Raw genomic sequence first — 24333 nt, forward strand, 5'->3', positions numbered from 1 at the left:
TCTGGTCTCTACGACATGTAAAAAACACACTGAACAAGCAGTGTCTAAGAGTTTCTCACCATATCAAAGCCAGTGGTCAGTAAAAGGTCATCCTTAGCCCACAGGATGCGTGAATCCTTGTTGTTCTGAAGACTCTTGGCGCTCTACGGGACAAACAGTGCAAAAATGTAACTCAGACACTCCCAAGAGCATCACAATTAGACAAATTAAACACATCTAACTTGACTACTTGTTCCCGATTTCATTAAGTCAATATCTCTATGATGAACCCTAAATTTAAACATAACCTTAAAGTATAGTTCAGGATAACAAGGTGTGTGATGAGTGAATGATTTGCAGGGAGGAGAAAAAGAGAGATGAAGGAAGACAAACTGGACTATTCGCAGGTGCCTCTGACAGGTCCCTGCCGTTGGACAGAACAGGACTTGTCCCATGAAAGGATCGCTTGTTTTTGTTGATGTAGCAGACAAGGTGACTTCTGCCCTGGTTGCAGCTTAGATTACCACACTTTGACACTGCGTCTGTGTGTGTCTTCATGGTGGTGAGACTTTGTTACGCTGTTTCCATGGGGAATATGTTTCAAAACACTACTGCAAGGCTGGGTCTGATAGGTGGGCTTCAAACGCAAATGACACGTCGTCAGTGGTAATGGCTAAAAACAACTGAGAGTGTTGAAATGAGAGAATGTTAGTAAAGAGAACATGTTAAAGAGAAGCAAGAGGCAAGTAGAAGGGGGCATGTAAGTAAGTTGATTGTGCGGGGTCTTGTATGTATTGTACTCAGCACTGGGCTGCTATTGAATCAATCCATAGATGTACTGTAATTATGGAGGCGAGGACAAAAGATGAGACAGGATGCACAAGGCCAGTTTGTCATTCAACTACTTAAAAGTGTGACTGCTTAGTAACCAGGGTTTTAGAATTCCCTAAAATCTTGCTAATAAGAGCTTATCTGTCTGGTCCTAAGTACTTGTAATGTCTCACAGCCGCAGTCATTTACTGGACCCGTGCTATCTGTGTACTAAATACTAGAGTTACCCTAAGCTTTCCCATAAGGCATGGAGGTCAGCGATGAACTTTCCATGGAACAGAGCCGGTAGAGCCTCAGCCCACCGTGTCTCCCCAAATTACTGTTGTCATTTTTATGGCCACAATAACCCTGAGGAGTGTGGCCGGACGTCTGTGCATGGCACGAAGACAGAGGCTTATTTACTATGGCTTAAAGCTCACAACCTCTACAGAGTGTGCCGCCTCATTCCTGTGTCACTGTTAAATGGCCACAGATGACAAATTGTAAAAACAAATGGGGAGAACTTGAGCTGCCATGTTGCACCCCAGAAGGCGAGGTAGGTTACAGGGCCCTGAACTGTACAACCTCCATTAACATACTACTATGTCCACTGAGCACTCGCCAAACCACAACTGAAGCTAACAGTTGGAAGAATAGGGACGAACACAGAATATTAAATCCAGTTTGAAAAGCACATGTGCGCATGGAGGGCAGCACACATGTGGGCCCTATCAATTTTAACTCAAACCCCCACCTTTTCTCTCCTTTCTGATGTCACTCACGCAACACGCCCAGCCTGGTGGTTTGAAAATTGACTGCTGAGATGAAGAAATGGAGGGTCTGGTTATTTAAATTTCTTTAAACTGTCTAAATCACCTCTCCGAGGTGCTTCTTACTCTAGTACATGTGGAAAATAAAAGACACGCACATGTCAGCTTTCTGTGGGACTGTCGGAGTCCCACTGTGGGACATCTTTGGACAGAAGAAAATGGAGAATAAGGGTGGTCATTTTTAGTCTGTCAAACTGCTGTTTTATTGATTTCAGTGAAAAGGAATTTTTCACTCCCCTCCCTGTGAGGTTACTGTAATTGCATCTTATTTTGTTGAGCAAATAGAGATATGGAGAAATGATCTTAGGATGAGTCATTTCTTGATCAACAACCACTTGGGCCAGTGACTAAGCACATGCAGCAACTCAAAAATCATGTCCCTGTAGAGGCTGCCCAGTATGTGCACTGTTGTAACTAAACAACTCAACTAAAATATACAACATGTAATTCCCCCAAAACCATAAATAGTAACTTATACATTTCTGTTTCTGCAAAAATTAAACAAACAAGCTACAACAGGTAAATAAGTGAGTTGTAGAGTGATTATTAGGCAAATTTTAAAGTCTGGAGTGAGCCAGACTTCACGCTATGCTAAGGTAATTGCCTCCTGAATCTATCATCGCTCTCGACATGACAGTGGTAGCAATCTTCTCAACAATTTAATCTTTTTTTTTTCTAAGCTATGCTAGTCTGAACAAGTGCATCACACATCTCTGTTCAGTATACAATGAGATGAAATGGAAATAAATCTTGTCTAACTGGATTGGATGGAGATCAAGTTCATGAAAATGTTAGACTTCCCAAAATTTTAGACTTTTTTTTGCTAAATGTACAGCTTAGGCCAAGACTCCTGTGCTGGGACCATCCCTGTCAGTGAAGCAGAATGAACTGTAAGTCGTCAGCAGTCAGTCGAAGCATGCTTATTGGCCACACTGGTGGTCCAAACTAAATTTATTGTTCTCAGCTATGAGGGGATTTGACATTGCTACATAAGTTGTGAGAGCATATGCCAACATCAAACCAGAGTTTTAAAAGGGAAATTCTCAGATGTGCACTTATGCACCTCTCTCAGGGATGATACGTCTTTGTCTATACCAGTGTTTTATGTGATAACATCTGTATGTTATACAGATGTTTTCTGGCTCCTGGTGCACTCCCAAATAACTTTATCCACGATGAGGGATTAGCAAACACACTACTGACCTGGCTCTCAAACACATTTCTAAAGTTACGCTACCAAAGCACTGACAGAGTTGATAATAAGTCCTGGATTGAATAAACATTTAAGTCACAACTGAGGATCATTTTACAGCTTGTAGTCAGCCGGTACGCCTTGTACAGGTAACTGAACTCATATTTGCCTTGATAAGTCCATGCAAGTCAGTCTGTTGAAAAAAAGCCCAGATGTACAGGGGAGATCCAGAGTAAACTAAGACCTCCAAAAAAGCGATAGATCAGAACAGAGCAGGGGAAGGAGAATGAAAGGCTAAGGCCAGTATGTTATAAACAGAGATGGATAGAATTCACTGCCACTGAGCTGTTCAACACCAGCACCACTGGCTCATTTCCATCCAGGGGCAAAACAATTCAGAACTGGCACTCTGACCAAACTAGGAACAAGCTGAGCACAGACTATTTTAATCTGCTCAGGGGCTGTTTAACACTGGCACATGTGGAGCAACATGTGGTGTCTGTTTCATATTTCTGGCTAACAGCAGGAGATTCCAATTGTTTTATTATTACATGCAAGAGTAAACAGCATAAATTCTGCATCATCACTTTTCACCATATTCTACTGAGGCACAGCTGTGGTTAATGCTAACATCAGCATGCTAACATGCTCACCATGACAATGCTAACATGCTGATGTTTAGCAGGTATCATTTTTAGCATGTTCACCAGCTATGTTTAGTTTGTTACCATGCCAACATTTGCTAATTGGCACCAAACACAAAGAACAGCTGAGGCTGATGAGAATGTCACGACCTTTGCTGGAATTTGGTCGTAAACCAAAATATTGGACAAAAAAAAAAATTACCCGATGATGACAGGCTAGATGAAAACTTGAGGGATCACAAAGGCTGTTAGAATTCATTCTCAATGGAACATGAATGTGTGTACGACATTTCATGACAATCTAGTCAACAGTTGTTGAGACATTTCAAGTCAAACCACAAATGTCAAACTCATGGTGGTGCTAGAAAAAAAGTCAAGGAATCACCAAACTCATTAGGATTTTTCCTCTGAGCGACATGGATATCTGCACCAACTTTCATGGCCATCCATCCAATAGATGACAAGTCAATTCACTCATACCCAAAAACGTTAACCTGCTTGTGGCACTACAGGTAAAGCTAGGGGATCACCAAAGTCAATGGGATTCAACGAATGGGGACCATATATGTCTGAAAAAAGTTTCATAGCAATCCATCCAAAAGTTGATGAGATATTACAGCATGGTTGAAAGAGGTGGACTGACTGACTGACCAACAGACCGACAATGTCATCCCAAGAGCCATGCCACCAGTATGGCTAAAAAGGCAATTAGGATTGTACAGAAGGTTCACAACGCACCCATAGTTATTCTGCCTTTAGACCTGTCTGTGGACTGGGGAAGCCAAAAGGCAAATTTCTCCTTCATGGGATCAATAAAAAAGAATACTGACAATATATCACCTTTCTGGGAACCGTCTCTGAAGCAGACAGGTTTAGTTTTGCCATTACAGCATCCCTCAGGCCTTCACTACTCTGCCTGAGCACGCCAGCTCCAGGGCTGAAGGCTAAAAAAACCGGCCTTACAGCTCTCACAGCTGACAGCTATGCATGCTCCATAGATTGCCCCACCATGATGTCATCGTTCACCCGGATCTGAAGGCACGTGGAGCTTTGAGCCTTTTAATGAAGATGTCAGTAGCACTTGGCAGTTGGAGCGATAGAAGTGCAATTGAGGATTAGGGATTTGTGCTGGGCCTCCGCTCACCCCTTCCCAATAAACTGTTTCAGCTTATGGAAGCACAACACAGCCATCAGAGAGCTACACGAAACTACTAACACCCCAGGGCAGCCAGAGGACACCACATCTGGACCTTGTGTGTGTGTATATAAATGTTGCCAAACAGTATCTCTCCTCTGCAGTCATAAATTTAACTCAAATCCCATTCACCTAGAGCCCCCCTCCTAACGGCTGAACCTTACCAACATGCTACAAATCGATCATGATTCACCTGAAAACAGGGAGAAAAGGAGAGGGGGGGGGGGCAGAGAAAAAGAAAAAATAAGACAAATGTTTTCCTTAGCTGATAGCAGAACGAAGGATCCAAACTGATGGAATTAACACAAAGGAACAGAGAGAAGAGAGGAATGGTTAATAACTTGACAAAATATGCAGAGGAGGTATAAAGAATCAGTAAAACCTGGTCAAATGACTGGCTCACATACACAATAAAGGAGGTAGAGGAAATGACATCACATCTGGGAAAAGAATATTACCAACACAGGTGTCTGCATCAAGATGTGAAAAAATATTTTTCAGACTGTTAAACAGTGAAATTAATGGACTATGATTAACAGCTACAAAGAGAGTGATTCAGAAGAAGAAGAAGAAAAAAAAAAAGGATCAAAGCTTTGCTGGCTACCATAATGCTAATCAAACTCAAATGACACCAGACAGGGTTTACACTCAGGTTAAACACTTTGCAGACACAGATGTAGACACTAAAAAGTGCCAGTCAGCAGTCTAGCCAATTATGGTTTTATAGGTCTATTAAATATCCTCTCCAAATATAAACAAATGAGGATCACTTCATCTCCTTCTGTCCTTCTCCCTCAGCTTTTTAACTTCTGAACTTCAACAGACGGAGCGCACATCTGTGTCACTCACAGAGAATGTTGATTCACCCACTGGGACGAATATCAGGTGTCTGTATGGACATATGGGAACTATCACAATCTCTGCACTCCCCTCTATCTCTGTCACTGGCTCTCTATCTGTCTGTCTTTCCACAGCTCTGTGTATCAGCTCAGTAGGGGTGTTAAGTATTTAACAATGGGTGCCAGTGGTGCAGAAATTAATGCAGTGTGCTGGAAGATAAAAGTGTTTATAATTCTAACTTTATCCAGTCTTATAATACATTATAAGGGCAGATCTTCCAGTCAGATAATATGTGTTTAGAGTAGTGTTAATCAAATTTTCCTGCTCTCAAACTCACTTTTTGCCTTCTGCATGTTTAATCCGTATAAAAACTTAAGTGTAACACAACAAGTTGCGGTTGGACAGAGCCAGATTAGCTGTTTCCCCCCTATTACCAGTCTTTATGCTAAGCTGAGCAACTGCAGGTGGTAGTTTCATATTCACTGTACAGGCATGAGAGTGGCATCGATCTTTTCATCTAACTCTTGGCAAAAAAGCAAGTAAGCTTATTTTCCAAAATGTCAGACTTTTCCTTTAAGAAACTCAGACTTGTTTCACCTGTTTAAAAAGTTGGTTGCAAGACTCAACTTTTAATTGTAAATATGCATATTTTTCCTGTGTATAGTCTTCCTGCCATACTGTAACTGAAGTTTATGGTAACAAAGGCGTCTGTTTGCAAGTTGTCCCTGCTGTGCTGTGCAGAGTCTAACAGACAACACTACACCATGTATAGCCCTAGCTGCCGCCACTCATCTCTTAAACCTGCTCCTCATTTTCTCTCCCCTCCATCTTTGCACTCTCCTCACAGAATCTTTCCCCCCCCTTTAATTTCCCCTCCTCTAATCAATAACTGTTTCCTTGTAGCTTTCATCACCCCTGAAACAGAATCCCTCTCAGTCCTTTCATCTAGGGCTAATTAGTCTTTTCATCAATTACTGGGTTTCCTTCATCCTGTTCTGTCTTCATGGCCCATTTAAGTTGGGTTTCTGTGCAGGATTCACCACCACCATGAATGTAACTGTGACTTTACAGAAGGAGTTGGGCTCCTAGAATTGGGACAGAAGGGGGGGTCAGGAAGAGGAGAACCTGGAGTGTAGAAGATGGAAATCAAACTAGCCATTTTATGTCCTCTGCTCCTTACTGCCACTTTTTCTCCGTTAATTGAAACCATCTTACATTTCAATCGTTTCTCCAAAAAGTCCAAAAGCCACAAGCTGTTCTCTTATTTTTCCATACTTCTCCTTTCTCTGCTCTCTCCCTTCCTGAAGATAATAATTAATGTGCAAGGTCAGAAGCTGGGCAGGGAGTGTAATCTAAGGGAATGACAACATAGAGTAAATCCTTAGGTGCAGCTGTAATAGCATGAATCTGAGAAGGATCCCTCTGACACGTGAGGTTCATACATTTTGAACTCCGGATTCACAAGAGTGTCAGGTTATACAGTAAATGCAATTTCCAATCAGCTTTTTACCAGCAAAATTCAAATTCAAATACATTAAAACCAATTTATAACTTAAAATTTCAGCTAAATACAACTTCTACTGATTCACCTCACATACTCAAATGAGAAGTGCCATGCAGTAAAAACTAGCTGTGATGTGAGCCAAGGAGACAATGACCACAGCTACAGGGCCTGGTCTACTCTGCAGACACCAGGCAAGCAAGCTGCAGCCCTTGGGGAGGGTCCAGTGATATGAACTGGACAGATCCCCAGTTAAATATAGTATCCTGCTAGAATGGGATATCCAGAAGTCTTTTCCTTGCACCAGTTGTTTGGATTTTCTTCTTTTCTTTCCTCATAGTCTTCTTCCTAGCCTTAATTGGAACAAGTGTGGAGGGATAAAGATAGGACACAGAGATTGATCTCATCCTACACACTCCCCAATACTGCATGTCCTCTGTATCACATATGCTATATGTCCTTTATTATACGGTGGCAGGTGCAATGCTGTCATGAATATTGTTACAGTTATACTTTATGCTTCAGACAAGACTGAAATCATGAGAGATCAAACAGAAAACTACATTTAACCAATTAATAAAATCCTTATTAGTAGGGCTGCAACTAACAATTGTTTTCATTATCGATTAATCTGCAGATTATTTTCTTGTTTGATCGATTAATTGTTTGGTCTATAAAAATGTCCATCACAGTTTCCAAGAGCCCAAGGTGACGTAATCTGATATTTTTTCTATATATTTTTTCTTGCACAATTAATCAATTATCAAAATAGTTACTTATTAATTTTCTGTCAATCAACTACTTGATTAATCAACTAATTATTTCAGCTCTAAAGCCAAAGCCTAAAACTCTCTAACAATATCATGAATTAATCCTCTGTCTCAATAATTACACATTTCTGGCCAACAGTACAGAGAGCTGGCTCAGTTTTTGTGCTGCATGGAGACTTTGTTAGAGACTGATTGCCACTGACTGCTCGCCACAAAGACGTCACCCTGTGTTTTAAGAGGGCAGGAAAAAATACCAGTCCCAGAAATAATTCTACCCAATGGAAAAATAAATCAAGAGCAGAGAAAGAGGTAGATGGAAAAAGGGGTTTTAACAAGAGATCAATTCCCTTTTGGATAGCCGATGACAGACGTGTAAAGAAAGAAAATGCTGAAGTGTTAGCAAGAAAAAGAGAGAAATGCAGTGAAAGAGAGATGAAGAGTGCTACAGTACAGGGTAGATAGGCGATCCAGGGCTGTATTGAGTATAAGATGTGTAGTTTGTCCATGAGTGGCTAAAAATACAGGCAGGAAAATGGACGTTGTATGAACAGCATTCTGGTAGCCGCAGTGCAGGAGGCCCCACTTTCTCACCGGTGTAGGCTTTCGAAAGCTGGCACTATGCTACCATATCTCCACTGCTACTAGATTCATTGGTTTGCTTCAGTCGCTGTTCTATCATCAATATTTAAATTCATACACTTCCCACATCACCTTAATGAAAAGGACTATAATCATCTACAATCATGTCTTATTCTATTTTTAGGGTAAATGAAGCATATTTTCAACATTTTGTGTATTCAAACTCCCATACAATTTCAAATTTCCCCTTTCTCCCTATCTACATGTATCTACAATGTTGAGCTAGGGGCATAAAGTTAAAGTATAAGCCCTCTTTAGATACCTTCCTCCCTTCAAACGTTTGCCTGCTTCCAAGAATAAGGAGTGGTAACAGTTCTAGAGGGTGTTACCGTACAGCTATGACACACTTGGCAGTAGGCACATCTCTAAAGGCTGTGGTTTGTCAATTGTAAAGAAATCTTTTAAAAGCAGACCTTTCCAGGATGTGTCAGGTGAGATTGATCCATGGAAGTGAATGGCCAAAAAACAGATAACAAACATTGCAAGTAATGTATGTCCTGCCAACTTCAATCTGCTGGTGAAGAAGGAATCTTATCCAGCACATGTATTTGTTGAGGAGTCTGTGGGGGCAGGTGTAAAAACCATTACCCAGCCTGAGCCAGTGTAGGTTACTTTTTATCCATGCACAAACATTCGCTCAACAGATTGAGCCAAAGATCACTTGCTTTTTATTTTGCTTATTTTGGATGACTACAGACAAGGAGAGGCTATCTGCCTTAACATAACTGATTGACGAGAGATACATTTTCAGACTCTCAAAGCACCCACAAACAGGGTCAGCTAAACTAGTGGTGTAAAAATGTAATTATGGGAAGTAAATAACCCCTTAATTGCACAGTGTTGTCTAATTTTATTAGTAAAGTCATGAGTCATACATCGGGATGTCATAAAATGTTTTCCAACCAGTCCTCATTAATGTTTCTGAATACTAGGTTTGGGCTGCTGTAAGACAGACTTGCATTGTGATTTTTGGTCAAGGCTGGGCGAACAAATCAGTTTAACTGCCATGCTAAGTGAAACGAAACACTGAAGTGGTAAATAGACTGTGATTATTGAGCCATGGTGCTAATTGGGCTGTGTGGCTACAGTCAGAGATCCAGCCAGCCAACCATGCCAGCCTGAGCTGTGGTCACCCCTCTCTGGGGCTTGGGGTACAATTGATTGGACCCTGTTGCACCGCAATTTAGGGGGACTGGCACCAACTCCACTGTGCCTATTGGCAGGGGCCCCCTCCAGGAAAACTACCCAAAGTTGCAGAGACTGGTCTTGGATCAGAGCACCATACAGAGCTAGTCGGTTCCTGAAACTAACATGATTAATGGGACCACTGAATTGCCCGAATCTACATTTCAGTCCAAGAGAAGCACTGGAGAGCCAGAGGAGATTTCAAGTGCATGTTTAGTGATCTCTGGAGTTTTTGATGGTTATTGTGGTTGAGATTCAAGTAATGAATATTCTAGAGATGCACTTAGTGGCTTGGTCCTTTAAATCCTAACAGAGCTCCATGGGGCAGGACAAAGTACAAATGACAGAGGAAAGAATGATGCTGCTGACGACAGCAAGAACTCCAACACCAGGGGCTGATGAGAATCTGCACACCAGACCTGCTCCGTATACACAAAGAGATGACTCTTTGGAGGGTATCTTATGTAAACAGGGTGTATTAGACAAAGCAGGAGAACACAACACACAACTAATCCTGCTCAAATGGTTGGAGACACCATGAAGCCCATCAATCATTATGGCCTGACCCAGCCCTTCACTGCCTGTTGTCATTTATGGCTCTTTCATTGCTGGCAAAAGATACAGTTGGCTGGCTTTTCTCCCTCCCTGAAACCACATCATAGATCTTTCACATCATCCCCCAGTACCCCCACACATTTGTATAGAAGCATGAATTGTGCACAGTGGGACATGCTCAGGAGGCACATATGTGCAAGGCATGTCATGTGCATGTCAGTTGTGTATAATCATGGTATCCTTTACCCTGTGTAAATACTAGAGGCCTTTGCTTGGTTGGACTGTTTTACAGTCCTTTCTTAATCTATAACTTCTTTGCTGTAATTAAAGTGTAATAGTGGACCGTTTGGCATCAACTTCAAGGACTTGAGAAATCGTTCATATTAAAGATAAAGATGGAAGAAAAACAAGTTTGATGTGATTATAATTGCAGCAGCAGGTGATAGCCTAAAGGGACATAAATGTACAATGTGATAGCTGGAGTGTGTAACATGTAGGCCAATGCTGAGGCTTCTATCTGTTACACACTAGGTATTATTTCAATGCCCACAGCCCAAGTATTGACCCCTGACATACTGTATGTGCAGCAGCAGAGCATGATGTAGCTGACTGACAGCTTGATTAATTACCTCATCTACACTACGCTAACAAACAGCTCAATTTCCTGTCGCTGCTCACAGCGCTCTGCAGAGAATTCCCAACTATGAAAGGCCCTCGAATGCTAACTTTACCCCAACACTCAACAAGCTTCACTCAGGATGAACTTCTATTTAGCTCTTGCATGAAACCACAAACTGTAGCAGAACGTGTTGTCTTAAGAAGCTCAATTAGTAAAAGATGACCTAATTTGGCTTTTGTTGGAAAAGGATGTGGCATTTATAAGACATGTGTGAGCCACATATCTGGGCCCCCTATACTCAACTTTTAGGAAATCATTATGTTATAGAACACTGCTCATTTTCTTTTACGTCTGAGAAGAAAAACATTCAGCATCAATGCAGGTATGCGCACCTGTGTCCCATTCTCATAACCCGCGGTGAACAGCAGCTGTACTGGGCTACAGTGCATTCTTCTAAAATAACCCCTAGGGAGACACTACGGGGGGAGTTATGGGACTGTCTAAATTGGACCTTTGAGTTAATGTATCTGCAGCATTCACCGCTGTTTATGCTGAATAGTATTAAAACGAGGATTCCCTTTACTTTAAAAACACATATTGTGTTTACTTCGGGGTTCATAAAATGTTTCTGATTCACATGTTTCTGATTCACAAGGTTGAATCAGAAACATGTAAATTAGTACTGACTGTGACTGAGTGATGAGTCAATTTGCTCAATTTCGGTAGGTTAATTGAGATTGTGTAATATGGAAAAATAGCCAAGGTGGTAAAACAAATTTAAAAAAGGATGATCCGATATTAAACTGTACTTAACCTTATTTCATACTCACTGTTATGATATATCAGCAATACTTCAACTTACACTCTCTTATTCAGATGCCAACAGTGATTTATGGCTAGAATTTGTTAGATTTCAGTTAAACACCACTTTGCTGTTATTTAGCTTAATTTGTTCTGCTATTTTACCTCTAATTATATAATCACCACATAAACAATTTTATTTTTTCACTTAATAATGAGTTTGACATTACATTCAACAAGGTCATCATAGAGAATTGGATTAAAGCTTAGAAAACTGCAAAGTGTTTTGGGTACTCCTAATAATTACAGTTGCTAAAGACTGCTGAAATAATGGAAACTAGCTAACCACCGGTATGATTAAGTTAGCATGTGGAGGAAACACAGACTGAAGTGCACAGGCTGTCCAGGATAATTATTTCCCTCAGAGCACTCAGAGGTTGGTCTCAGCTTTGTCTCGGGTCTTGTTCTCAGTCCGTCCTTTGGGGGCCTACTGTATCCGGATGTATATGTAGTTCACATCAACAACAACAGGTGTACTTCTGCTGTTGCTCTATGATCGCGTAACATATTTATGATACTGTATGTCACTATATGCACAAGGCATTATCTCTTATATGTACTCAACTCACCATAATGACCTACAGAGGTCTGATGCACACAATCCTACCTGTTCCAGACTCTTAGGACAAACATCATTTCACACACAAACAGCGCCTGCTGCCTTCAGTTACTAGCATACCCCAAAACCACACACTTCACAATAAACCACAGTAATAGATCATTCATAAAAACAACACAAGGTGCAGAAGATTAACAACAAGCCAATTCACATCTCATTCTGCTGTTCTGGCTGCTCTTGTAATACCTCCAGGAGTGGCAAGCTTTGGCCAAGTTTAAAGCAAAGACAGAGAATCAATTTGCTGTTTTAAAGACAATGGATAATCCAAGCAAAGAAGTGCAGATGGTGATTGAAGCCACATTGTAGTTCTTGAAAAGGGAAGCAGAGATAAAGAGGGCAAACTGAGGTTTAGTCACATGGGAGCTGTAAGATGCTGAAACTGTGCTGATTTGGAAGCGCTGATGTCAATGTTATGATTCATTTCTTATATCAATCAAGAGGCTTTCTTTCTCATTCAAAAATGATGACAAAAACTTGCCACGTTCCCAAAACAAGCAATTCCCATGTGGACTTATCTCATTTATCAAGTAACATTGATTATTTCGTCATTAAATCTTTCTTCTTAGCTTCTTTTTTCAGCTTCTCATCCGTAAACTCTGAGAAAACACAGAAAGTTTCAGACAACACATGACTGACGGCTGAAGAAGCGCCAATTCCCATGATAATGTATCTTCACTCTCAGGATGTAGCAAGAGAAAGAGCTAATCGTCATCCATTTCTGGCTCCAGGTGTCATCCACATGTGTGTGAGGGGGCCTTAATAAGCTGGAAACTAAGAGTCCCAGAGCACCAAGCGCACTAATGAGGCCTCCACTCACAAACAACATACACATGTGAGCAAAGAGCTCCATCGCTGCCAGCTGGCACCCACTCCTACCCCTTTCCTCCAAAAAAAAAAAAAAATACTTCAGCGCCACCCCTAAGCACACACCACCAGAAACATTTGCACACACGCACTACACACTACACACTACACACTACACACTACACACTACACACTACACACACACACACACACACACACACACACACACACACACACACACAAAGACAAGCCCTTTTCATTAGTTGAAGTAGCTAAAAGACTTTCAAATCCCCAGCGCTGGACTTATTGACCCAATCAGTTGCTTCTCCAGCAACCAGAATGACCAACATTCATCCCTTTGTTTATGCCTAGACGCACAAAACGTAACTCAAACATGATATCAAACCAAACCCAAGGCAAGATTATCTCCTTATTTTCAAAGATAATATGCACACAGAGGAGCTAAGTCATAAAAACTAAGCTCTGATGGATCAATCGTAATTGTGACTCCATCCTGTTCAGCGAATGGAATATCCAGATTTTATGCCACTGTTCTGCTGAGCTGTCCAGGACAGCGAGAAATCCTGCCCCTTTATTAGGAAAGACTCCTGTCAGCCTTGCCAGATTCCCTCAAGCTTTAACTAACACTGGCAGTGAGGCGGCCAGTAACACAGGGAGCTGAGAGATGGAGAGAGAAAGGAGAAGAGGAGGAGGGGGGCACAACATCTGGGCTGAGTTAAACACTGGCTATTACCAGGTCCTGACCCCAGCAGGGTCCAATACGGAAAGATACAGGCACAAAGCACTGTGCATGGGAGTCACTGGGAAAGAGGGTAAGCATACAGAGAAAGACAAACCACAGGAATAAAGATAGAGGGATGAGAGAGGGCAGGGAGAGACAGAAGGAGACATATGTGAACTTAGGTCTGCACAAAAACAAAACAGATCTGCAAAAATGATCTCATCTCAGGCATGTTAACACACAGCATGATTAAATGCATTTTGATGCAGCATGACAAAGGCTCTGACTACATAAGCCAAGCTCTGACTACATAAAGGTTAATTTCTATTAACCCTGAGAAGGTCAAAAGGCATAGGGATTACAGTGGTTAGATGGGGGTCAGCCTACTAATTGGCAGCTTGACCATTGCACAATTTAAGACATTTTTCTTGCCAAGTGTCTTTTCTCTGTATCATGACTTGAGATTTCTACATGCAGTGGAGGATGTGACTGCATCATGGTCTTGGTATGAAGGAAGGAAAAATATATGTCTCCCAGTCATCATAATATTTGTAAAGTCAGTTTATATGTTAACCTGTTTTGTTAAATTGTGTGCATTATGCCATCACGCATTCACTGGGGAGGCAAACATGTTGTGAGTAGAATGCCACTGTGTGTAGAGAGGAATATTTCTGCTATGAAATGTTTACATTTAGAGAGATAAATTGATGTTGAACACATATTTAGCAGTAGAAATCTGAGTTTAACAGCCATGCTACACATGCAGGAAAAGTGCATGAGAGACCAGCCATTAAATCACGTTATCATGCCGATATTGGCTATACAGAGGAATAGTTTTTGAAACACAGAAGCATTTATGTCTTGGTTTTTAGGTAAAAAAAGGCAGCTTGTGTATCTGGAATTTGGAGCTCAGTGTTGACTAAGACTGTGACATATTCTTGGAATGAGCCCCCGTTCTCAGATGTTATATTTCATATTTCACAATGTTGACTGTGTATCCCTGTTGTGTTAGTATTAAACATACTCTAAAAATGCTCCATTCTCAGGCAAGCATTGATATTCTATGAGAAGAAATAATGTGTTGGTACGAAGAGAATACCACGCATTTTTGAGACTGAGAAGGGAATTTCAACATCTGTATTGTAATCTGATGCACATTTTATGAGATACTCTTTTGAACCTTGAAGAATAGATGTCTTAGACCATCATAGACTATTATAGATAATAACTAATAAAAATGCAAATGAAACAAAAATGTGAAACTTGACATAAGAATTATAAACTATTACTTATTATTTAATATCGCATAATTATAAAATATGATAAACTTTATCTGCTGATGAGAATCTTGAGACATGAGTGAAAGCTCAAGAACAGCTACTAAATGGACTTTGAGTTGAGATTATTTTCATCTTTGCCAACATGGATCATACCAGTATAACTGTAAAAATGTCAACTGATAATATCGACCCTATCAATATTTATTATCAGTTGGATTATAATACAGATATCACAAAGCTGAAATCAATGGGACAGTGACATCTGTCCAAGTAGAAGAAAACATACTACAGGCAGTTCAGTTCAGCTTATCCCTCATTTCTTGTAAACGGAGAAACGCAAAAGTACACATTGAGTAACAGCATCAAAGCAACAGAATATAAAGGAACAAATGCCAAAATTAAGTTAATCCATTTCATGTCATCTCTCCAAAAGTTTCTCCTTCATGGCTCTCCCTCTGGGTTTACATCTGTCATACAATCTAAACTCTTCTGTTCCAGTCAAAGAGCTTCATTGTGTTGCCTGCCAGAGTCCACACACACATACTAAGATCACCGTGCCCGCTGGTAGTTTATTCTGCCTGTAATGAGAAATCTGAGCATGGACACACACATACAGCCGGCCTCCACTTCCCAAACACACACACACACTTTTCCAATTATAAGAATTCAAAGACACACAGATAATACAGATGTACAAAATGTAGTTTATTATGCTTGTAATGAGAAGAAGTATGGAGACACACACATACACACACATACACACCTACATGAGAGTTCAGTCTGTGTAATTTATGGCAGGATATAAAAGATGGTATGAGTGGCTGCTCGCACCCACCTATAGCAGTGAAACCGCTGTGCTTTTCCTTGGCCCTGCCCAGCGTTCCCTCCTCAAGTCCAAACCCATTCCAGCCCGTGGTCCTCTCTAATTTCACCCAAAGCAGCAGAAGCTTGAGCTGAAAAAGAGGAATCTGGCCCCCAAGTCCAGTAAACTATTCCCTTTTCCTGTCTCCCTCCTTTTCCAGCGACCACAGATCGACAGCTCTACGGCCAGCACTGGCCCAAAACTATGAGGGGTATTTTCAGCACTGTAATTTGAAGCACACATGGTATACACACAGACAAACACTCAGATGCAGAATCACAAACTCAGCAAATGCACAGACAGATTGGGAATAGATCAAAAGATACAATAAGACAGGAGAGAGGAGATGAGAAACAAATGCCCACAAAGGCACGTGTCCTTAGAAACCATAAAACACCTCAACCCACTGGGACCAGGTCAGTAAATGTGCCTGTTCTCCTTGTGTGCTGGGTCTCAGAACAGGAAAGCAGGGTGGAGGACTCCTAACTACACAGAGATGTGAAAGGAACTCATCTGAAAACAAGAGGCCAGTGTAGGGATGTTATGGCAGGGAGGACAGAACCCAGTATAGAAAAGAGTAAAAATACAGCTTTAAGGCGTCGTATAGTGTTCATCTTTGGTACTCCATGATTCACCACTTTATTATCCTTACACTGTGTGTAATTTATATCTGGAAAAAAAATCTAAGGTTTTAATTGTTTTGTGTCTATTTTAATGATTTGAAAAGCCTGAAACACTAATGAAAATAGCTTAATAACATTATGTTAACTACAGTTTCAGTCACTGGGCCTTTAAGAAGTGCTTTTTTAATCTGCACCTTTTCACTTTTTCACTGAGCTTTAAGTCACATAAGTGGCCCATGTCCTTCAGATGACATAAGCTGGTGATTAGTTAAAATTAAAATCTATTTGTAGTTCTTACGCCAAGAGCTATGTTGGAAGATATATGAAATACACTAGCTTAAATGTTGACTGGGGAAAGAGGAGAAAGGCAGGCAAAACAGAAGAAAAGACAACAAAACAAAATTCAAATCTGAAATTCATTCCGCCCTTCAGTGGTGGGACAGGGAAGAAAAAGATGCCACATGTACGGACACACACTCTCCCTAATTGTGCCAACTACCTAAATACAACCGTCTGTATGCTCGTGCACATACATACACACTAAGAGACTGATTACAGATGGAGTATATACTGCTCCTCCTGTCCAAGACCTTAATTACCCTGCACAGTCTTATTTCCCATAAATACAGCGAGCGCAGGGCTGTAATTAGGATCTATATTTACCCCACCTGGCTAGGGGAGAACCCAGTTCAGTGCTAGCCACAGGGATGAGCCAGCCCCACTCGAATACGCTGCCATGGGTGGAACCAGGACACCAGTGGACACAGGAGCCATATCCCACATCGTGGGATGGGATGGGGGGCATGTAGGTACACCTCCTCCCCAGATAAAATCAGTAAAAAAAACGTCCAAGTTTATCAGCAGGCAGCTGAAATTCATGACAACCAATTGAAATTACAAGTTCTGATGTTTCACATCTGTAAATAATGGGGAACTGGCAGACACTGCACCAATTTTCAGGTGGCTATGAAGCACTGGTGCAATATCTACCAGTGATTGATAACCACCTAAATGCAAAATGTGCTAAATAGAATGTGGTTACGTGATATTTCCAGGCTTTTCTGGGTGGAAGAGCTTCGCCAAAACAATCAGACAACTGCTTTTAATTAGAGCTACAAATGATACACTAGTTGTGTCCCACATATTCAGACAAAAGAGAGCTGCTGTCTGGGCTGCATTCAGATAAGTTTTTGTATTCGACCCCAATGGGTTTCTTCCTGTTCATATTCGGTGTTAGAAAGCACAAGATTAGGGGCCATGTGAGTGTCCAACCATTTTTGTAACTTTCCAAAACTTTCCGGATGAACAATAACACTTTTGATGTCCGACACGGTCAGACAGCCCGTCTTATGAACTAGTTCAGTGCCTTTGTCCTGAGGAACCCTTTGGATTGTTAGGTAGGCACTAGTAGCAGAAAATAAATTGATTAAAAACATTAGACGGAAATAAACAAATGTAAGCAGATGTTACGTGATACTAAGTCAGTGTCTTTTGCGTCAGATAATGGTTTTTTTTTTTTGGTAGTTCACATTTCACTCTGTTAGTGTACTACACTTCAACTCCACCTCAAAATAAGAGAAAATTATGTTTCACTCTAGTGCTCTGCAGCATTCGTGAGATATCATTGCCCAGAAATCTTTTCAGGGAAGAGTTGTGGCTTCTCTTGATGAGGGCAACCGACTGGCTCTCATGCGAGAAACCAAACAGACCTCCCAGCGAGGTTACAAATTCAAATAGTTTGGACACATATCTGCCCCTCTCTGTTTACTCTGTGGCCACACTGGCCTTCTCCTGGCATCACATAACTTCTACAACAACAAACTGATCAAAATACAAAGTGGAGAAAGTCTTTGAATATGCCCTTGCATCAGGCACAAACAATATGGAATCTCCTTTAAACCACTGATACAATGTGAAATGTTGTGTTACATTATACGATGTAGAAATTAGAGCGTCACACTCTACGGTGCATCCAAATTACTGCCCTCATCATGTTTGAGTGTCTTTAAGATTCATCACCCGCACCCTTTAAACCCCCCATCTGCAGATGGGGTGTTAATAGGAGTGGCGGTGGCTCTCCCATTCTCCGGAGAGACAGTCACACATCTGAAAGCTGTCAGGGTGATGCTCTTCCCACTCTGCTCTCAGAGGACTCCAAACTGAAGCCTCCCAAAGCAGGACCTTGCGTATTTGAGAGAGATAAGAAGGGAGAACAAGAAAGCAAGAGAGCACAAAACCAAAAAGGGAGCCCTCTAATAACTTTAAACTGGGTCATATCTCTGGTTTGAGGTGGTGAAGCCATGTGCGGAGTGCAGAGTAGGGAAGTGCGCTGACTCAGGTTTCCGCGCTCCTCGGTCCTCCTCTACATGGCAGTGAGACCAGGTCCTGGTGGCCCAGAAGTCGAAAGCAAGGTTTTTTTTTGCACCGCACAGACAATTGATAAATTGCCAATTTCATTGCGGACCGGCCAGAGGGGACAGAGGGGTCTCTCTCATTAGTCTTCTTGAGGGCTTTTTCTTGTTACCAAGTTTGAAAATAAAGAAAGAGAGCGAAAGAGAAAGACAGAAAAAGGGAAAGAAAAGAGAATGCACAAAAAAGACAGTGGGCAAGCATTGAAAACTAAACTAAACAAAAACTGGAACACCTTTACTCGGCCTGTCCTTAATTGTGGCTACTTGCTAAATATCTTGCACTGCTCAATGCTGAAAAGTGAAGATGAAAGACTAGTTACGTCTTGTACTGATGACCAACTTTAAATAAAATATTTTCCTCATCTCGGTGGATGAGTAAAAATGCAGCCCACATGAAACTTATATAAATATTCTTTACCTTTATTTATTTATTTATTTATTTATTGGTCAAATCAAATCATTTCGTCAAGCCCCAGTATTTTGTTACTGGTAGAGGTAAGGCTAATATTAGCTACTTCATATACTGTTGGATAGTTTAATCTATAACAATGCATAATATTTTATAAACTAATCACGTTTTCTATGTAAAACTTGAGCTTGCAAAGTAATTAGAGCTGCCAAATAAATGCAGTTGAGTAAAAAGTAAAATATTTCCCTCTGAAATGTAGTTAAGTGGAAGTATAATGTCACCGAAATGAAATACCCAAGTAAAGTACAAGTACAGTACATTAAAAGTGTACTTAAATAGGCTACAGTACTGGATTAAATTTACTTAGTTGCATAACACCACAAGTGGCCCAGGAATTGGGAACCACTGTTCTAAAGCACATACCAAAAAAACTAAATCTTATAACATATTCCTGGTTTCAATTCTGCCGTAAGACCTTTGTTTATTTTTCCTTTTGTTCCACATATGGCCTGTTGCTCACCGCCGTCAACTATCTAATGAAGTCAAAAATGCCATAGACTTGGCTGGAATGTCCCAGCAGCACATCCCCGCCACCAGTAACCACTGGCCTCTTACTGGAGACGCCATTTCAGACATACAGACAACCCAATACTGATTTAATCATAACTAATGAGGCCCTTTGGCTGCACAGTGATTTAAATGCAACTTCAGTGCAATTTTATTTGAATTACTCCAAGTCAATTGTTAAACAGAGTACATGGAGTAGCCAAGGACCTGGAATAGTATTTATTCGGGCGATCTGGAGCACTGTTGAAAAGCTGTGCTTGATGTCCTCATTGCATGTGTGCTGAGAAAGAGACAAAGAGATTCCTTAGAATGCAGAAAATTAAAATAGGCTGCTGAAAAGCAGTGAGTTAAAAGGACCTCAACACTGATACACCTGATGTAAACATCTAGGTTCAAACACTGGAGAGGAGCCAGCCGACTCAGCTCTTGTTACTTAAGCAAACACAGACACAAACGCACTGTACTCACACTCTGTTTTGCACAAGGCACACAGCTGTAAGCGTGCCACAAAGAAAATAATCCACATGTACCTTTTTCACTGCTCGCTCCATTCCTGTCCGAGTCAACGACATCACATACCGCTGAAACCGTACGCCTTTCACAAAGGTTTCAAAAAGTTTCAAAACGGATACAGAACAACACACAGGGGAGCATATACACAGACACACAGTCTACACATGTACACCGATATATCCATATAGAGTGAAGCGCTTTCCAGGTATTTCTGCGGTCTAGTATTTAGTCTGCTGCAGCATGTAGTGTTTTTGCAGGATTCTTTGTATTTACAAATTAGAGAGCCCGAGGGCTGAGGCAGGCCGAGCATCTCAACAATTAAAACACCCTGGGAGGTCCACCACTGAAACGTGTGAGAATATTTGCTCCACACTGACCAGTCTCTCACAACACTCATCACCCTGACTTCATCTTCATCTTCATCTTCATCTTCCTTCAACACACAAATGTTCTACCACTTCACTTTCTAATTGCTGCTGGTTGTGACCAAGGCCTTTTGGCTCAGGCCTGGTTGTCATTGGTGAGAGATTCCCAATAAGGGGAAAAGAAAAAAAAAAAGGTGTGGTGTGAGTGTAGAGGTTCATGGTCGCACTAGTTTAGTGTGGGAGGGGTACCCATGGGAAGAGGAGAGAAGCAACTGCATCCTTAAATCAACAGTGGATGAATCACTGAGAGTTTTCAGTGGTGAGCTCTCTGGGTTAATGTCAACATGTTTATCACTAGATGTAGTGTGGGAAAAAAAAAAAAATCTGTATACAGTAAATGGCAGTGACATGACAGGGACCAAAACTTAATTTACTCATATCTGCCTTTTAGTTTTGTTTAAATGGTTCTACATCATATAATGTCTGTATGAAATAAAGGGTTTTCTAGAACGGAGAAAGCTGCATTTGAATTCCCTGTTTTCTGTGATCAGATCTTCTGGTAGTGTGGCGGAGGCTTGATAAGAGGACTTACCTGAACAGGTGTCAGCTGGGCTCTGGGGTCAAACACTCGCAACATCTTGTCCTACACAAACCAAGAGATAGAAGAAACTTTACTGAACTAAAAGAAGCTGGAAATGATTCTTATTAGGATCTATAATGGCACTCAGTAGAGTACATACCTCTGCCAAGACCAATGTCAAACAACATACACCAGAATTCAGTGAAAAAGTAAAAAATTTATAGTAAATGTTCCTGGTCCATGCCCCATCTCTCCACCAAGTTCGGTGTAAATCAGTTCAGTACTTTTCGCGTAATCCTGCTGACAAATTAACCAACAAACAGACGCGTGAAGACATAACTTCCTTGGTGATTATGATACATGATAGAGCATTATAAATCAGCTCAACGCTGTCTGAACTCAAAATCCTTTCATTTCAAATCACATCTATGGTGGTTAGTTGGCAACCTGGTTCCTTCTCATTCTCAATGCTAAACCATATGGACAGCATGTGATGTTAAGTAATAATAACATGTGAGGGCTGTGAGGCAAGTCTGTGGTTTACTGTGAATTCTTCCTTTGGGAAGAGTGTGAATATGATGTGCAAAGGAGGTCCAAGAGTAAATGCGAGGTCAAGATTTAAGGTTCTCACAAAGTGGGCGGGAAAAGAATTAGGGCCTCCTCAATCAGCTGTAATTATTTCATAGAAACTGAAATGTCAAAGCTAAATATTGAAAACATTAGAGTGCCTCCACCTCAGTTTAATTCTGACAAAGATCAACTCAAGTTCTCTGAAGTTTCCTCATTTCTCAGTGTGATCTCACTGATTCATCGTGACCTCTCCGCGGCCTGTTGTGCCTTGACCCTGACCAGCCCAAACACGCATTCGGCATCAATCACAGCAGCCAATCAGAAAGGTTTCCTTCATGATTGAGAGGAAATGGGGCATAATGGGATCAGGCTGTGACCTGGAGATGCGTGTCTGCGGCCATGTCACTCAATATCACTATGTGACTGTGATCACAGCAGCAGACTGACATATGGAGCTGATAGCAGGTTATAAGTGAAAGGGCTTAGACTAAACCACACACACACTTAAAAAACATAAGTCAAAGGGAATCAGGAGGATGACAGTGACACAGTCAAGTACACATGCACAATGTAAATACAGCATTTTATTCTATCAGACTGACTCGAGTGTTGGGCTTGGGCTTGGGCTTTCCTTTGTTCTGCTCCTCTCAGCAATCCAAAGGGATTTATTTGGTATTTATTAGCTTGAATAGCAAACATGAGTTTTTTCTAATGTGACCTTTCTTCCTCTGCCTCTCTCTCTCTCTCTGTATGTGTGTGTGTGTGTGTGTGTGTGTGTGTGTGTGTGTGTGTGTGTGTGTGTGTGTGTGTAGCCCACCCACGAATATGATGCCCCAAGGCTATGTCTTCAGGCCTCTGTGACCTGGTCCTAAGCAAAAGGCTTAGAGAGCAGTGTGGGTACACACGCACGCACGCACGCACGCACGCACGCACGCACGCACGCACGCAGGTTTTCCCACAAGATGACCTATGCATAAGAGCCCACCTGTTACGAAAATGCCAAATTCTGGCTAAAACCACCTCTGACCTATGAGCATTCTCTGAGTGTACCAGCATGGGACAAACACAAACACACACACACACACACACACACACACACACACACACACACACACATACACATAGATACATATACATATACATATACACACATTACACATATACACACATACACGTACAAATACACATGCATAAATAAACATATACATATACACACATACATATATACACACATACATACATATATACATACATACATACATACATACATACATACATACATATACAAATACACATACATACATAAACATATACATATACACACATACATATATATACACACATATACATACATACACATACATACATACATACATATACAAATACATATACATACATAAATATACATACACATACACACACATACATATATACACACACATATATACACACACATACATATACACACACACATACATATACACACACACACATACATATACATATACACACACACACACATATATACACACATATATACACACATATATACACACATACACACACACATATACACACATATACACATATACATATACATACATATACACATACATTATATATACATACATATACACATACATTATATATACATACATATACACATACATTATATACACACACACACACACACACACACACACACACACACACACACACACACACAAGCATAAAATTGAAAATGAAGTTCACTCATTGGCATATCGTCATAAGTATTGTCATGCAGACAACAACATATGGGGGAGGAAACTATCTGGCTGTGCAAACACACAAATGAAGGGCCACTCACGTACATATGTGTCCACCAAGCCACCAACCACACAAACACACTCAAACAAGCAAACAAACTCTCTAAAGCCTATGACGATAACCCATATAAACACACACACACAAACACACCAACTCAACTCATAAATGCACAGATGGAGGGCCAGGAGAGCAGTGTGTGCGTTTGTGCATTTGTGTTTGTATGTGTGTGTGTCTGTGCTGAGACAGCAGCTGTTTAATCAAAGTGACGGAGCCTCATTCTCAAGCTGCTGTAAATGAGCTTTCACTGCTAGTCTGCTGCACACAACTTTCACATGTATGCAAACACACACAGTCGCTGGGAATCTTCAGCCAGGGGTGCTCTCTTTCACTCATCAAACACACTGCGCTGCCACCCTCCCCTTTCCTAATCTCCCACGGTTACCGCTGTCAAAGCCTGTTGTGATCGTCAATTTGAGACTGCAGAATACCTTCATCAATTATTGTATCTCACTCTTCACATGTTGAGAAATATTGTATGGAGCCCAGTTATAATGTGACT

At 41.0% G+C, this 24333-nt stretch overlaps 1 protein-coding gene across 2 annotated transcripts in view; it reads right to left on the reverse strand.

Moving 5' to 3' along the window:
• The window catches only part of coro7 (coronin 7), a 114069-nt gene that overhangs the window by 81333 nt on the left and 8403 nt on the right, over positions 1-24333 (reverse strand). For both annotated transcript variants that reach the window (XM_040157664.1, XM_040157656.1), the window contains exons 7-8: positions 21408-21458; positions 60-143 (exon numbers count right to left, since the gene is read on the reverse strand). In XM_040157664.1, coding sequence (XP_040013598.1) covers positions 60-143; positions 21408-21458 — 135 coding nt within the window. The remainder of the gene's footprint in view (positions 1-59; positions 144-21407; positions 21459-24333) is intronic.

Source organism: Xiphias gladius, chromosome 3 (genome assembly GCF_016859285.1).
Source record: "Xiphias gladius isolate SHS-SW01 ecotype Sanya breed wild chromosome 3, ASM1685928v1, whole genome shotgun sequence".
In the NCBI taxonomy this organism is placed as follows: domain Eukaryota; kingdom Metazoa; phylum Chordata; class Actinopteri; order Istiophoriformes; family Xiphiidae; genus Xiphias; species Xiphias gladius.